The sequence below is a fragment of the Cetorhinus maximus genome, chromosome 3, assembly GCF_964194155.1.
Source record: "Cetorhinus maximus chromosome 3, sCetMax3.hap1.1, whole genome shotgun sequence".
NCBI classification, from domain to species: domain Eukaryota; kingdom Metazoa; phylum Chordata; class Chondrichthyes; order Lamniformes; family Cetorhinidae; genus Cetorhinus; species Cetorhinus maximus.
In genome coordinates, this window is record NC_135881.1 from 76,122,295 (window position 1) to 76,138,618 (window position 16,324).

Here is a 16,324-nt window from a genome sequence, read left to right on the forward strand (position 1 = left end):
TAACTGATTATCCTAAATTGGTTGTTAGTGTAACTATTAGCACACTCAGGATGGTGCAGCAAATGTTGCCCAATCATGGCATCAGATCTGACAGTGAATATGTTGTATTTTGGGTTTTGCAAGTGCGGGCTAGTTGAGTATGATCTGTACTCTGCCCATTATGAACAACAAACTCAAACATCATGTTCCTTTGATTAGCCAATCATTGGGACATACAGCCTACATACCTAGCATTGCACCATCACTGAAATTCATACTCAATGTTGTGGGAGAGTGTGGTAGAGAACAGCTTTTTGGACTGACGGCAGCATCCTGTTCGTGGAAAATACCACTCATGTAGCCACTGCATAGTAGCGGCCTTGATCTACACATGGACTAAAAAGTTGAATTCCAGAGGTGAGGTGAGTGTTACGGCCTTTGATTTCAAGGCAGCAATTCACCAAAACATCAAGGAGTCCTGGAACAATTAAAGTCAATGGGAATCGGGGAAAATGCTCCACTGGCTGGTACATAAAGAAAGATGGATTTGGTTATTGGAGACCAACCATCCCAGCCCCAGGACATTGCTGCAGGAGTTCCATTGAGCAGTATTAAGAGACAGCCACATTAAATGACTTTCCCTTCATCATAAGGTCAAAAGTAACATTCGTGCCACACAAGTGCCAGGTAATGACCATCTCCAACAAGAGAGAATCTAACCAACTCCCCTTAATTGCATTACCATCGTTAAATCCCACATTATCAACATCCTGGGGTTACCATTGACCAGGAACTGAACAGGACTAGCCATATAAATATGTGGCTACAAGAGCAGGTCAAATGCTGGGAATTCTGTGGAGGGTAACTCACTTCCTGACTCCTCAGAGCCTGTCCACCATCTACAAGGCACAAGTCAGGAGTGTGATGGAATATTCTCCACTTGTCTCGATTAATGTAGCTCAAACAACAATCAAGGAGCTTGACACAATCCAGCACAAAGCAGGCCACTTTATTGGCACTGTTATGATACAGTACTTGGTAAAACTGAGTTATTTAAAAATCCCAGATGGAAACTTTAAGCAACTGTCATAACCTATATTTTAAGTGGTATGTTTGAGATGCAGCTCTAAATTCAGCAATCAAATCACCAATTCTCAAGAACTTTTTATATCAAACTACATGGGACATTTATTAATTTACACAAGTTAAATATATACACATGGCTACAAGTTACTATCATAACTTTTAACAAATTCCCAAACTAATCTCCACTAAGGCAACAGCAACCCATAGACGTAACCAGACACCAGGCAAAGCATTTTCACTTCATAAATTCAAAATGAGGTTCCTTTCGCTTTGGTTCCTGTAGAGACAGTTATAGGCTTACAGGCTTTGATCTTACATTGCCTCTGCCCTGTACACGCAAAACTGCTATCTGTTATACCTAGCACATCTCGTTGAATGTAAATTCTCATTGTATCATCAGCCCCTTTGAACTCCACCTCTTCTAATAATAAAACCTCTTTCATAGTACCAATTTTATTAGTAATATAAACATTGCTTGGTCTCTGCCACCTAGGTGCCAGATTTCACCCCCTTTCTTGAATGCTCTATTCAACAAAATGCAAATGCACTCTACCTCTCTTACATCTCAAAACTACTATACATCAAAGCACCTAGACTAGCTGGCTTTAATCCAATTAAGACACACCCACAGACTAACCCGCTATTTAAACAAAAATAATTTCCAATAACGTTATATACATTAATAGGTTCAGGACAAACACCCATCGACCACCTACAAGATACACTTCAGAAACTCACCAAGGCTCCTTCGACAACATCTCCTTGATACTTTGGTGAATTCCAAATTCACGGCCCCTGCAACCTAGAAGGACAAGGGCAGCATATGTATTGGAACACCACCACCTATAAATTTTCTCTCCAGGCCACACACCATCCTGACTTGGAAATATATTGCTGTTCCTTCATTGTCGCTGGGTCAAAATCCTAGAATTCCCTCCCTAACAACACTGTTGGTGTACTTACACCACATGTTCTGCAGTGGTTCAAGAAGGCAGCTCACCACCACCTGCTCAAGGAGAATTAGGGATGGCCCATAAGTGTTGGCCTAGTCAGCAATGCCCACATCCCGTGAAAGAATAAATAAAAACAAACGGAGATACTTGCTGATGATTGCAGTGTTCATTTTCAATTTCAACTCCTCCGACCGTGAAGCAATCTGTGTTTGCATACAGCAAGACCTGGACATGTTTTCAGGTTTAGGCTGACATGTTACAAGTAACATTCTTGCCACACAAATGCCAGGCAATGAGCACCTCCAACAAGAGAGAGAGGGAATAACCATCTTCCTTTTTTACCATAGTTGAATCCCTGCCATCAAAATCCTGAGGGCGACCATTGCTCAGAAACTGAACTGGACAAGTCATGTAAATACTGTGGCTACAAGAGCAGGTCAAAGGCTGGAAATTCTGCAGCAAGTGACTCACCTCCTCATTCCCCAAAAGCTTTCCATCATATAAAAGGCACAAGTCAGGAGTGTGATGGAATACTCATCACTTGTCTGGATGAGTGCAGTTCCAACAGCACTCAAAAAGCTCAGATCAAAACAACCCGTATAATTGGCACCTCATCCACAATCCAAAACATTTACTCCTTCCACCAGTACACTGTGAATGCAGTGCGCATCATCCACAAGATACACTGCAGCAACATCTCCCAAATCCATGACCTCTTTCAGCAGGAAGGACAAAGGTAACCGGTATTTAAGAACGACACCACCTCCAAGTTCCCCTCCAAGTCACATCATTCTGAACTTGAAATATATTGATTTCCTGAAAGACCTGGAACTCCCTTTCTTACAGCACTGTCAGAATGTCTTCACCATGTGGACTGCAGCACTTTAACAAGGCAGCCCACCATCACCTTCTTACAGGCAATTAAGGATAGGCAATAAATACGGGGCCTTCCAGTGAACTGCACACCCCATGAATGAATTCAAAGCAAAGCTGAAGTAATATTGCTATCCCAGCAGGAACAGAAATGATAGCAGGTACAAGAATAGCAGTGCAAAAAAAGATCTTAACAGCTGAATACATCTGGCCTAGCAGAGAAGCAACAGGTGGATAATTAGCTCAACAAGAGGATGAGAAATGGAGATTTCCAAAAACCTTATTCTCATCCATTTTGATGAAAATGATTGCTTTCATACCCAAATCTTACACATTTCTTATCACCCAAAATCAGTTAATTGCCTAGTTCGCAAACATAAATATACAATGTGCAACTCATGTCCCTCTGATACGTTAATTATGTTTGTTGTAAGTCCAGTTACAAACATCCAACATTCTAATGTTTCCATCACACGGCAGTCAAAGACAATTGAGATCATAACAAAATATCAATTTATTTAAGAGTTGCTATGACACAGCAAATGGTAAATGCTGAGCTGTTCAAATCCCAGAGGGAAACTTGAAACAACTGTCACAACTAATTTTCAGTAATAAGACCATTGAGTCTTGAAGTTTTTATAAAACTAAATTAAACATTTACTAATAAAAGGATTGTAAACACATACATATGTTTACAAATTACTGCTATAATAATTTTTAAATCCCCTAGTTAATCTGATTCCTAGTTACACCTTCGTTAAGGCAACAGCAAGACACATAGATTTTAAAAGACCTAGGCAAAGTAAACGATACCCTGAACAGTCGAATGCAAAGTGAGTTCTCCTAACTTCAGTTCTTTGAAAACAGCAGCTTGAGGCATAGATGCTGAAGGCTTTTCACACTTGTTAGATCTTAAAAATGCCTACCCTTACACACAGCCTTTGCTCCTTTATACATATTTCCCCTTTGAATGCAAATTCCCATTGTTTCCCTATGTCTTTGGACTTTATCTTTCTGATAATAAAAATCTTTCATGGCATTAAGTTTTATCAGAAATCTTTGGGAAAAATCAACACTGTTTCTTAACTTCACCTGGCTAGGTGACACATTTCTCTCCTCCTTTAAAAATAATCTAGTCTGGTTTATTTAAAAATTCAATTTTCCCCCTTTACACTTCACATTCTAAACCTTCCCCAGGTTTACCTAATTAACATTTCAAACCTAACTTCTCTTCTTACATCAAAGCACCGAGACTAGTTGCCCCTAATTCAATTAAGTCTCACACACAAGAGACACAGGCTCTATTTTACATTAAATTCCAATAACATTATGGACAATATTATATCTTCCTGACAGAGTGTGCCTCAATCTATGATGTTTAAACACAGCTTTGAAACTGCCTTACAGCGTACCCACATTAGAAAAGTTAAATCTGAGATTTGCAGGCACAAAGTTTTTCTCGAAGGTTGACGTCAAGCATGGCTACTGGCCTGTACATCTCGCGGTGAAGTCCAAGAGCTTACTATGTTTTGTACCCCATTCAGACGATACCTTTTCCAATGATTTCCTTTCAGGCTGTTAGCCAGGATCTCTTCCAAGTTCACATGGGCCGCATTGCATGCACTATGCCAGGATGCATCTGTATTGCCAATGACATCGCTGTTATGGACACAACAAGGCAAGAACATGACCATAATCTGCAATTATTGTTGCAAGCACCACATTATGAAGAATTGGTGTTAACAGTCTGAAGTGTGCCATTATATGCAGCAGATCAATTTCTTCGGTTCTAATTATTTCAGTGCTGTCCAAATCCAATTAAAATGGAGGATATTAAAGCCATGACAACTCCTCAAGATAAGGACGATCATCAAAGATGTCTAGGTCTCTTTAATTTCTTATCCCTATACATTAGCAAATTTGCTCAAAAATTTTCATCGTTAAGGGAATTGTTGAGGAAGAATGTGCCTTTCCTGTGGCATGGACACCTATATGCATGATAAAAATGCAGGTACAGAATTGCCAAGTTTACAGTTGGGACAAGTTTGCATCCAGGATCCCACAGAAGGTACATGGGAACTAGCCGAGGTGACAAGGATTTGTTCGGAACCAAGGTCCTGTGAAGTTATTACTCACAAAGGCGCAATGGTGAGGTATCACCAAGGACAAATCAGATCCATTCCAGCTCCTCAACAACCATACAATCAATCTTATTGCATTTTGGACAAGACCCCAAATGCAACCAGGAACAATATCCAAGACTGACAATCCCACAGATCACTGTGAGTAATTAAAGTCAAGGTTACTATTACAAGATCTGGGCAAGCCAGCAGATTACCTCTACACTTTAGAGACTCATCGATCCATCAGTTCTATATATTTATGGCATGGTAACTAAAAATGAACATGTATTGTAAATAGTTATACTTATTTTGGAAAGGAAGGAAATCCCTTTAAAGAGAAAGGGGGTATTATTATATGCCTTTAAGGGATTGCAGCATGACATCACTAAAAAGGAAGCGTGTTGTGTGATCCAGTTTTAGATTTTGTTTTAAGCAGAGCATATACACACACAACTCTGAAGCTCTGATGTATTTAAGTTTTATGCCTTTGTACAGCTGTTCCCAGGTGCCTAGTCTCAATAAATGAACCCACAATGTGTTTACACAATCTCTTATGAGTGCTTGGTGCCTTGATATCATAATAAAAACATGGCAATATTTGCCACATAAATCAGACACATGGATTGAAATAATAGCGATCATTTGGGGAGGGGAGAACTGAAACAAATAGCATCAGTTTCAAACTTATCACTAATTGCTTTTGGAAGATTTGCTTTGCTGTTCCCAGCTACTTTGATAACTATCTTTGTGCCATGTGTTATGCGGGCTGAAATTCCCAATAAGATCTGTGAAACCAGACGGTGATGCAAATGTGAAGCTCATCCCCATTTCTTTGGAGGCCAGAAGAGACAGCTCTCACCACTCTTGTTCTCCAGGCCTCTATGACAGCAATCTGCACATCCACTGCAGAAACGCAAAATCCTCTAAGGGTTTCTGAAATGGAACATCTGCACAGATGTTTCTTCAGATGTCACATGACCCATGATGGACTGCAGAGTTGTGAATCTATCATCCAGTGTCTTGCACACAAAACTGATAGACGTTGTCACCTGCAGCACACAGTTTGGCATTGGTCCCAGTGTGTCACCTGAAGTTGTTCGTGCTCACTCATACTCTGTGCATTGCCTAGTGTACTAACCTCTTGTTCAGTCCCTAACTCAACTTGTGTAAATATCCCTGAGCCAATGAAGCATATAGTGAGGGACAGTATGGTGTGTCTAGTACTACTTGGTCAGAAGTGCTGTTGTTGCATGTTTTTATTCAGACAAATCTAATAAAGAGAAAGAGAGAGGTTAAAATGGTTTGCTGATTAATAGACTTCCTGAGCAACAGTAGGAAGTGTGACATGAGGTTGACTCAGCAGAGGCAGGGAAGTCGAGACATGGATGATGTCACCTGTTGCAAGTCTCTCCCAAAAGTAATTACGGAAAACCAGCAAAGCTTTGTAAAAGACAAGTGGTGTCAGAGTTTACTGAGGAAATAAAGATGCATCTTGATAAAATAAATGCGCTAGATACAATATGGAGTTTTGAAAGGTGTTTGATAAGGTGCTTCGCAGAAAGTTTGTTGATAAAATTAAGACACAAAATATTGAAGGGAATGTGGACACAGGGATAGGAAATTTATTAAACAGGAAACAGAAAACAGGAAGTTGTAATGAATTTCTACTTCTCAGACTTGAAGGATGTAAACAACTATAGTACTGGGCCAATACTCTCAAGAAATATAAGTGATTAAAATTGGCAGGCAGCCAAAAAGATGCATTGTGATTAATTGCGAAGGAAACTGTAATTAACACCAGGAGAACATAAGTTAATAAAGTGGGAAAATGGATGTCAGATCAACTTCGGCGCACAGACATAGTATCTCCAGCCCTGTGCCTCTAGCACCAAGAAGGTTAAGAATAGCAAAAACACGGGAACACCATGACCTCAGAATCTCCCTCCAGCCACACACCACATTGACTTCGATACGTACACTACTCCTCCTTGGCTGCTAGTTTAAAATAATGCAATTTCCCACCTAACACAATCTTGACAGCAATAACAGCCCAGGACTACAATGGTTCAATGAAAGGCCCAATGCAATGTTATTAGGGAAACTAGTACGCAGGTACAGCAAGTAATTAGGAAAGCTAATAGGAGATTATTGTTTATTGCGAGAGGAACTGAATACAAAAGTAGAGGGGTTCAGATAGACAGGGCATTGGTGAGACCACATCTGGAGCATTGTGAACAGTATTGGTCTCCTTATTTAAGGAAGGATGTAAATGCATTGGAAGCAGTTCAGAGAAGGTTTACGAGACAATTACCTGGAATGGGAGGGTTGTCTTATGAGGAATGGCTGGACAGGCTAGGCTTGTATCCACTGGAGTTTAGAAAAGTAAGAGGCAACTTGATTGAAACATATAAGATTGAGTGGTCCTGACAGGGTCGATGTGGAAAGGGCATTTGCTCTTGGGGGGGTATCTAGAACTAGGGGCCACTATTTAAAAATAAGGGGTCGCCCATTTAAGACAGAGATGAGGAGAATTTTTTTCTCTCAGAGGGTCGTGAGTCTTTGGAACTTTCTTCCTCAAAAGGAAGCAGAGTCTTTGAATATTTTTAAGGCAGAGCTAGATAGATTCTTGATAAGTAACATGGTGAAAGGTTATCAGGATTAGGTGGGATGTGGAGTTAAGTTACAATTGGATCAGCCATGATCTTATTGAATTTAGGAGCAGGCTTGAGGGGCCAAATGGCCTACTCCTACTCCTAATTCGTATGTTCATATAAGCTAGCACAATTACAAAGAGTGTGCGTGTGTGTAGTGTGCATGCATGTGTATATATTATATTAAATCTTCTAACTTGGAATCTATTAATAAGATATATTTGTTAATTTATTATTAATAAAACTCCCATTCTCCATTTCCAAAATGAATATTCCAACTACTTGGCACAAGTTAACTTATTGTGAATTAGTCTCACATCTGTAGCATCTTTTAAAAATGAATTGTAAGCAATTAGCTCTCTCCAACATCTTTAGCTTATTTCTGCCAATTTCAAGTTTCTTTTCCCTCAAAACTTCGGTTTAAAGTAAGTGCTGACAAACACATCAGGATACTAACTTCCAACGGTCCAACTGTGGACAAAGCAGAATATATACACAACAATTCTGCAGCGCCAAGCTAACCATTGGACAATGAATGGTTTAATTAACATATACTCCACATTTCAGTGAATTTTCCCCCAAGCCTAATGCACCACTTCACATGAGACATAGATTGGAACTCCTTAGCACAGAAGCACCCTAATTACAATAAAGACACGTACTACTTTATTGAGATGGTTAACTCACTAACCGTGCACCCAGTGCCATAGTTTTTACAATGGATATTGAAAGTCTGTACACAAAAATAAAAACAGGCAGAGGTAGTCCGGCTGTCTGAAATATCTTCAATAAATTTTCCCAGCCTGACAGGCCAGGTGAAACTATGATCCGGTCATTACACTTAGGTTTAATAAAAAAAAGGAGCAGAGTGAGGGCACCAGCAACCCCAAATTGTGGTAACAATGTTGCACATGCAAACACTTAAAAGCATTTAAAATTATGCAAAACATGCAGGGATAATTGCCTTTTATGCAATCTGATGTAAACCGTGCCAGCTCTCATATATGGGGAAACAGGAAATACTTTATGGACTAGATTTATAGGACATCTTGGTGCCATTAGAACAGGGAATGAGGGCAAAGCTATCAACAGACATTTCATGCAGTATGAGCTTCACTCCTTGAAAATTCTAGGGCTTGAAACTAATAGAACTGGACAACATCACAAAGGAAAAGAGAGACAGTAGATTGCAAAATTAGCAACACAGTTACCAAATGGTTTGGATCAAATGTAAGGCGTACAGTTTTCACCCAGACTTAAAACTGAAAATACCCATAAAAAATCCCCTGTTTGACAGGATTCTTAATCCCTATGCATATATTAATGTGAGTTAACCGTGTTGGGCACTATTATCGGTTGCAATTTTTAGCGCCTAGTTTTCGTTATGACTGTTAGAGAAGAAAGGGGATTAAGGGTTGGGGAAAGGGGGAATTAAAAGTTATTGCAAAGTCACCTGAGGTAATAACCAGAGCATCACCAAGCCTGCCATCCGCTACTGCCTGGCTCACCAAGTGCAGGACAGTGAGTTCCCTGGATTCAATGGTTGAAAGAAACAATAAACACTGAGCTTAAAATTGCTAATTTACCTAGTTTATCTAATCCCAACTGTAAACCTCAAACACAAACTCTACCACAAACCCGATATAATATCAAGGTTATCTAAGTCTAACAACAGAAGCCATTTCTTAGCTTCCTTCAAAACAGCCTTTCAAAATAATTGGTGATGGCGGCAGCGGGACCAGCCAGAATAAATGCTGCAGCTTCTCCAATCACAGGTTCCCTCTCTCCCACCCTTGTTAATCCTTCAATCATAAATTTTGTCTCCTGAGGAGTTGCAGAGCAGGAGAGAGGGAACCTGTGATTGGAGGAGCAGTTCCTCACAGATCTGTCTCTCTCACATATGGGGGAGATTTTTTCTCATTTGTCACCCCTGTCTCACCTTTGATTTTTCACGGGCTTTTCAGAGTGAATTTTCCTGCTGCCCGCGTATTTTGAACCCTGCTAAGAATGTATTAAAAAAAAGCATGAATGGCATTACAGATATAATATTTTGTTTTTCATAAACTAAAAATAAACAACTTGGATAATGCATTTTGATTGTTTTAATTATTGTCAAAAACAACTGTACAACTTACTAGACTCTCAGAGAGGTACATGGCATCACCGTTAACTTCACATGAAGTTAAAATCTGTTAGCTTCCCGTTTGGCCAGAGATTATCCAGGTGATTGTTAGTATCAAACATATGTTTTCAATTTAAGGTAGTGCCCCGTTTTCACTTTGTAACACCTTAGTTCTGTTTTCCGCAATCTGATGTATTTTTGTTACTTTTCACGTTATGCAATCACAACCCTGACCCTGTTCTTGGGGGTTCTGTTCCAAAAGAATGTCTCTCTCCAATTTTGTAATTCCATTCTCACCGTATAAGAAATCCAACTGTACTAAATCCAACTGCATCTTATGTTTTTCTCGACACTACGTTGTGAATTTATCACTATCACAATACACCCTCTCATTTACAAAAGTCAAGTGCAAAAAGTATTGATAATGAGGAGTAACAATTTGATTGGATACCTTAAGTTTCTGCTGAGAGGAAAGAAACATTTAGATGAACCAAAAGCAAGCTGTTACGAGTACTTCAAAGTTATTCAACAATGTCCTTCCCCAACTTCCATCTGTAACTTTTTTCATCATAGTGATCATCTGGCATTCCAAGTTAACAGCTTTATTTTTAGTAAATACATATTGTATAATAATCAATGCCAACCCTTAACAGTAGTTATTCCTATCTTGGTGAACTGTCAATTATCTTAATTCGTGACAAACTAGATTCGTGGCCAAATTAAAAACATTTAGGAGGGCCAATTCGAAACAAACAGTGGTATAAATATTGTTTATAATTAGTCATTCCACTTTAGGATAATCTAAACGTGTGCTGTCTTTTACCTTGACTTTGTAAAACTCTTTCACTTCTGGGTTAATGGAATCAAAATCTCCACTGATGAAATGAGGCAGAAATCTAGAAGGAAAGACAACAGAAACAACCACTTAACATGGGCATATAGTTTCCTTCCACAAAAAAAAAATCTGGTGCATAAGAACCTAAATTCAAAGTGACAGGTCTGTGGGGAACTAGAATTTTCCACTTGTGTTTCTGCTCTATTCAACAAATCTAAAATGTGACCAGGCCCCTAAATGATTAAAGTGACATTTTCTTGAGACATTGAAGGCGAAATTACACAAACAAGACATTTTTTGACATTTAATAAGAAATAAAACTTTCCTAGGACTGCTGTAAGCGAGACAGAGGTTAGGAATTGCAATTTTAAATTTAAATTAAAATGTCCTTTAACATTAATATGAAGCAGAGAAACATTTCCCCATCAAACAAGTTGCATTGTAAATTCTTAGAATTACAATACAATCCGCTGCCACTTAGTGCAATTTAAAAGAATTGCTGAAATGGATACATTGTCTAGAGTAGTTCAACACAAATATTTTACTACACTCAGAATTCCATTGTTTTCTTACTATATAAGCTGCATAAGCTGCCTAGTGAGTCTTGTAAAAGTGTTACAAATATGAAATTTGTAAGATTGTTATGTTTTGGGTCTGTCGTTTTAATTTAAAGTAAAATGAAAGAATGAAGGGGTTTCTGTGACCTGTTTTGAATTCTGCCAACAAGCTTGGATAACTTAGTTGTTAAAGTGCCCAGATTGCTTTACTGGGAATGAGGGGCAAAATAATCACATCTGTGGGCAATGGTAAGAACATCTGTGCTGACTGTAGGTAGCCTATTATTCTCCAAGTTTCACAGGGAGGTGTTAGGAATGTTAGGTATTATAAATGGTTATACTTTAAATTGTCCATTTAATTCCAAGCTAGAATAAAGTTGGGGGTCTAGAGGATAACTATTTAACACTTCTATTTGGATACAAGGCCTATGTGATTCATGTTGCCATGACGATAGGCTTTGGGAAGGGAGAGGTTCATAGGAAGACACTGTAGGATCGGGTTGCAGGTTTCTTGAGATATCCCTGAACCACAGAGGCACAGTTAGTCTGCAAGGCTGTGTCACATAAGATGGGACACATTTTTATATTTCAGGAAATTTTAAAATTTAATTAATAAAAGCTTTAGGAAATCTCATCCCGCTCATGAATGAGGTTTCCTAAAAAACGTAAAGGCCACTTGGCCTTTTCGCCTGCCCGCCAACCGTAAGTTTGGACGGGCAGCGTAAACAATTACATTAATTAATTCGTTAATGACCTTAATAGGCTTATCAGTTATCAGCAGGCACGCAGCTGACTCCAGTGCACGCCCACTGAATGAAACATCGCGAGACAGCGTGATGACATCGGGATGCACGCCCGGCATCATTGCGTGTCATTTTATGTGCCGGCGTGTTGGGCCCGCCCCCGCACTCTCACTGAAAAATTCAGGCCCTTGACATATTCTGCAGCTTTTGACACAGTTGACCACAACATCTTCCTCCAATGCCTCACCACCATCATCCAGCTGGGAGTGCTCTCACCTGGTTCCATTCTTATCTAGCTAATCATAGCTAGAGAAGCGCTTGTAATGATTTCTCTTCCTGCTCCTGGATCATTACCTCTTGTGTCTACCTCAGATCAATCCTTGGCTCCTCCTATTTCTCATCTATACGCTGCCCCTTGCTGATATATCATCCGAAAACACAGCATTAGTTTTCACACATATGCTGATGACACCCAGCTCAAACTCATCAGCACCTCTCTCGACTCCTCTACAATTTCTAAATTATCAGACATCCAGTATTGGTTGTGCAGATATTTCCTCTGATTAAATATTGGGAAGACTGAAGCCATTGTTTTCAACACCCCCCAACCCCCACCCCATCTCCAAATTTTGTTCCCTAGCTACTGACTCCATCCCTCTTTCTGGCAACAGTCTGAGATTTGCCCACAATTGGTGTTACATTTGATCTTGAGATAAGCTTCCAGCCTCACCTTCATGCCATCACTAAGACTAGCCATTTCCATCTCTTGTAGCATCACCTTACTTCACCCCTGTCTCAGCTCATCTGCTGATGAAACAGCTCATTCATGCCTTCATGATCTTTAAACTTGATTATTCCAGCTGGCTGGTCTCCCAAATTCTAGCCTCCACAAACTTGAGGTTGTCCAAAACTCTGCTGCCATGGCCTGTCTTAACTCAAGGCAAGTCCTGCTCCCTCTCACCCTTGTGCTTGCTAAAGCAACATCATGATTTTGAAATTCTCATCCTTAACCCTCCATGGCCTCACCTCTCCCTAGCTCTGTAATCTCCTCCAAACCCACAGCCGTCTGAGATATTTTCACTCCTCCAATTCTGGCCCCTTATACATCCCCAATTTTAATTGCTCCACCGATGGTGGCCGTGCTTTCAGTTGCAAATGCCCAAAACTCTGGAGTTCCCTCCCTCTGTACACCTCTCTGCATCTTTACCTCACTTCCTTCCTTTAAGACACCCTTTAAAACCCACCTCTCGACCAAGCTTTTGCTCATCTGCATTACATCCCCTTAAGTGGCTCAGTGTCACGCTTTGTTTTATAATGCTCCTTGGGATATTTCATTATGTTAAAGGGGCAATACAAATATAAAGTTGTTGTTAATTTTGTGTTCCCATTTGTAATTACTTTAAAAACCTTGTTTGTCTTTTAATAAGTTCATGGGGTGTGGCCATCACTGGCAAGGCTAACATTTGTTTCCCATCCCTATTTGCCCTTGAGAAGGTGGTGGAGAGCCTCCTTCTTGAACTGCTGCAGTCCACGTGGTGTAGGTACACCCACAGTGCTGTTAGGAAGGGAGTTTCAGATTTTTGACCCAGTGACAGTGAAGGAAAGATGGTATAGTGTTAAGTCCGAATGCTGTGTGGCTTGGAGGGGAACTTACAGGTGGCGATATTCGCATGCGTCAGCTGCCCTCTTCCTTCTAGGTTGTAGAGGTCCCAAGTTCGGGAGGTGATGTGAAGGAAGTCTTGACGAGTTGCTACTGTACATCTCGTAGATGGGATACGCTCCTGCTATTGTGCACCAATGGTGGAGGGAGTGAATGTTTGTGGTAGTAGATTGGGTTATCAAGCATGCTGCTTTGTCCTGGATGATGTTGTGCTTCTTGAATGTTGTTGGAGCTGCACTCATTCAGGCAAGTGGAGAGTATTCCATTACATTCCTGCCTTGTGCCTTGTAGATGGTAGACAGGCTTTGGAGAGTCAGCATTTGAGTTATTCATCACAGAATTCCCAGGTTCTGACCTGCTTTTGTGGTCACAGTATTTATATGGATGGACCAGTTAAGCTTCTGGTCAATGGTAACCCCCAGGATGTTGATGGTGGGTGGGGAGGGGGTGGGGTGGGGGGGTTGGTGAAGGACAGTTATGTTGAATAAGGGGAGATAAAGGCTAGATTCTATCTTGTTGGAGATTGCCATTGCCTGGCACTTGTGTGGCACCAATGTTACTTGCCACTTATCAGCACAAACCTGAATGTTGTCCAGGTCTTGCTGCTTGCAGGCAGTCACTGCTTCAGCATATAGAAATGTTCACTCCCTGCTCATACTAACCTAATTTCTGGTGTCTTTATTAGTATTTCATTATCATAATTTGCTGATGAAGTAACTGAATGGCACACAAGCTTTTTTCTTGAAAAAGTTTCATTCCACTATTGTTTCCTCTGTAACTGAAATTTCTAATACTCCAAATTAACCTTTTAACAAAACAATTCCTTAATAACGTCATATTTAATAAATTATTAAATTAATGCACTGAGTTGTCAAGTTTTTGAAAACATCTGCCCTAAATTTTTGCTTTAAGCCCAAGTCCATTTCAGCATTTGGGCATTGACTGGTAACTTTCACCTGATCAGTCCAATAGTTACCAACTATATCCTCAGCATGTGTCGTGCAGAATTCAGCAGCATGTGAGAGTTTATGCACAGGATGTGCCTCTCATCATGTGCTGATTTGTGAATGTCACTGTTTTTCCCAAAGGACATTGGAAAGAATTCTCCAAGCTTCATTGCAATCAAGTTTCCTTTATGATAGTAACAACTGCTGTTTTTGTATTTTGATCTGCCCACTTAGACAATCTATGAATCACACATCCATGATTGGCAAAAGCTGTGGCCCTTTTAGATACTGAGATAGCAAAACTTACCAATATGTATTTTTTTCATTAAAAAGATTAAAAGTTTATTCAAAAGCGCTTTTATCTGAGGCTTATTAAATACTTTTTTATTAATACAAAGTGGGAAACTGGGCAATCAAGCTTTCAATATTTTGTGAATTCATTTGTTCATGGGATTGTATGTTTATAAAAGATGGTTTAAGACAGCAAACTCACCAATAATGCACTAAATTATTTGACGCAGAAATATAAAGACAGGAATGACTTGATAAATTGTTTGGGGTTGTTTGGGGGTGGGGGCGCGGGAATGGTGTGTGGGTTGGGGAGGGTGGTGAAGGCTGCCAGACAACGCAAGAGATTGTAGATGAGTCAGAAGATGTTGCTGAGAGTTTAGCTTGGCATGATTGTGGGATGCATAAACATAGCCCCTCAGAACCTTTTTTTTAAATAGACTAACATGTCAATTCAACATAAGTCAGAGATCTCCACAGATGCTGCCAGACCTGCTGAGTATTTCCAGCATTTTTGTTTCTATTTCAGATTTCCAGCAACTAGAGCATTGTGTTTTTATTCTGTGCTTTTTCTGAAAGGTTTGAGTGAAAAATGAACTCTTTCAAACAGACACAATAATTATATGTATTTCTTGTGCCTTTGCTTCAAATAAACAGATTTGACAACTAGTTGCAGCCCATGGGTCTCATGTTTGATATTTTTCACTTTCTAGATTGGCAGAGAACATGGCAAGAATGCTGTACAGGCTTCCATGAACTTTATTATTGCTAAATAGGTGACTGTTAGCGCTAGGCTACTAAGCTCAGGAAAGCCTAGACTGAAAGAGGCAGATTATAAACAGTAAGAGAATTATCCATTTACAGAAAAGAACATCAGATCATATGCATGAGAAATTGACGTTAGAAAATAAACTGAATCATAATAGGTTTATTCCATATTTGCCAAGTTGGCATTTTTACTTTTAGTTTTAAGTATTGTAGAAGAAAGTGCTGATGTCAGGATTCCGTAATTTAATCTCATGATTTGAATGGAGAGTTATCCAATAATTTTAGCTAAAAGGATATTGTGTTTTCTTTCCTTGGATGTTACAGTGGGATACCATACCTTGGATAACACACGATATTTTGCAGGTCAATCTGTTTGTTAGCGTCAGTCATGATAATACTGCGCAATGCACAACTTCCTCTTCATCAAGGTTACATTTAAAAAATTATAAATAATAATAACACTCAAGATTGTTCAGCAAGTGTTGCCCTATTGCAGAATCACATCTAACAGAGAGGTTTTGCATATTTCCTATTTGTAGATAATACATTCATGATCTTTGAATCTGCTGCTACACATAAGGATTTCCTTACACATCTTAACATGCTCCATCCTGCACTCAAATTCACTTTTGAGATGGAGAAGTCTAATGAGTTGCTTTTCCTCAATGTGCTAGTTGAGAAATCCACTAATGGCTTCTCCACTTCTGCCTACCACAAGCCTACCTTCACCAGTCAATAT

The 16,324-nt window shown here is 39.6% G+C and overlaps 1 protein-coding gene across 8 annotated transcripts in view; it reads right to left on the minus strand.

Annotated features, from left to right (window-relative positions):
* Positions 1 to 16,324, minus strand: part of tpk1 (thiamin pyrophosphokinase 1) — a 369,053-nt gene that overhangs the window by 202,603 nt on the left and 150,126 nt on the right. For all 8 annotated transcript variants that reach the window (XM_078538592.1, XM_078538593.1, XM_078538597.1 and 5 more), the window contains one exon: positions 10,611 to 10,683. In XM_078538592.1, the coding sequence (XP_078394718.1) occupies positions 10,611 to 10,683 (73 nt within the window). The remainder of the gene's footprint in view (positions 1 to 10,610; positions 10,684 to 16,324) is intronic.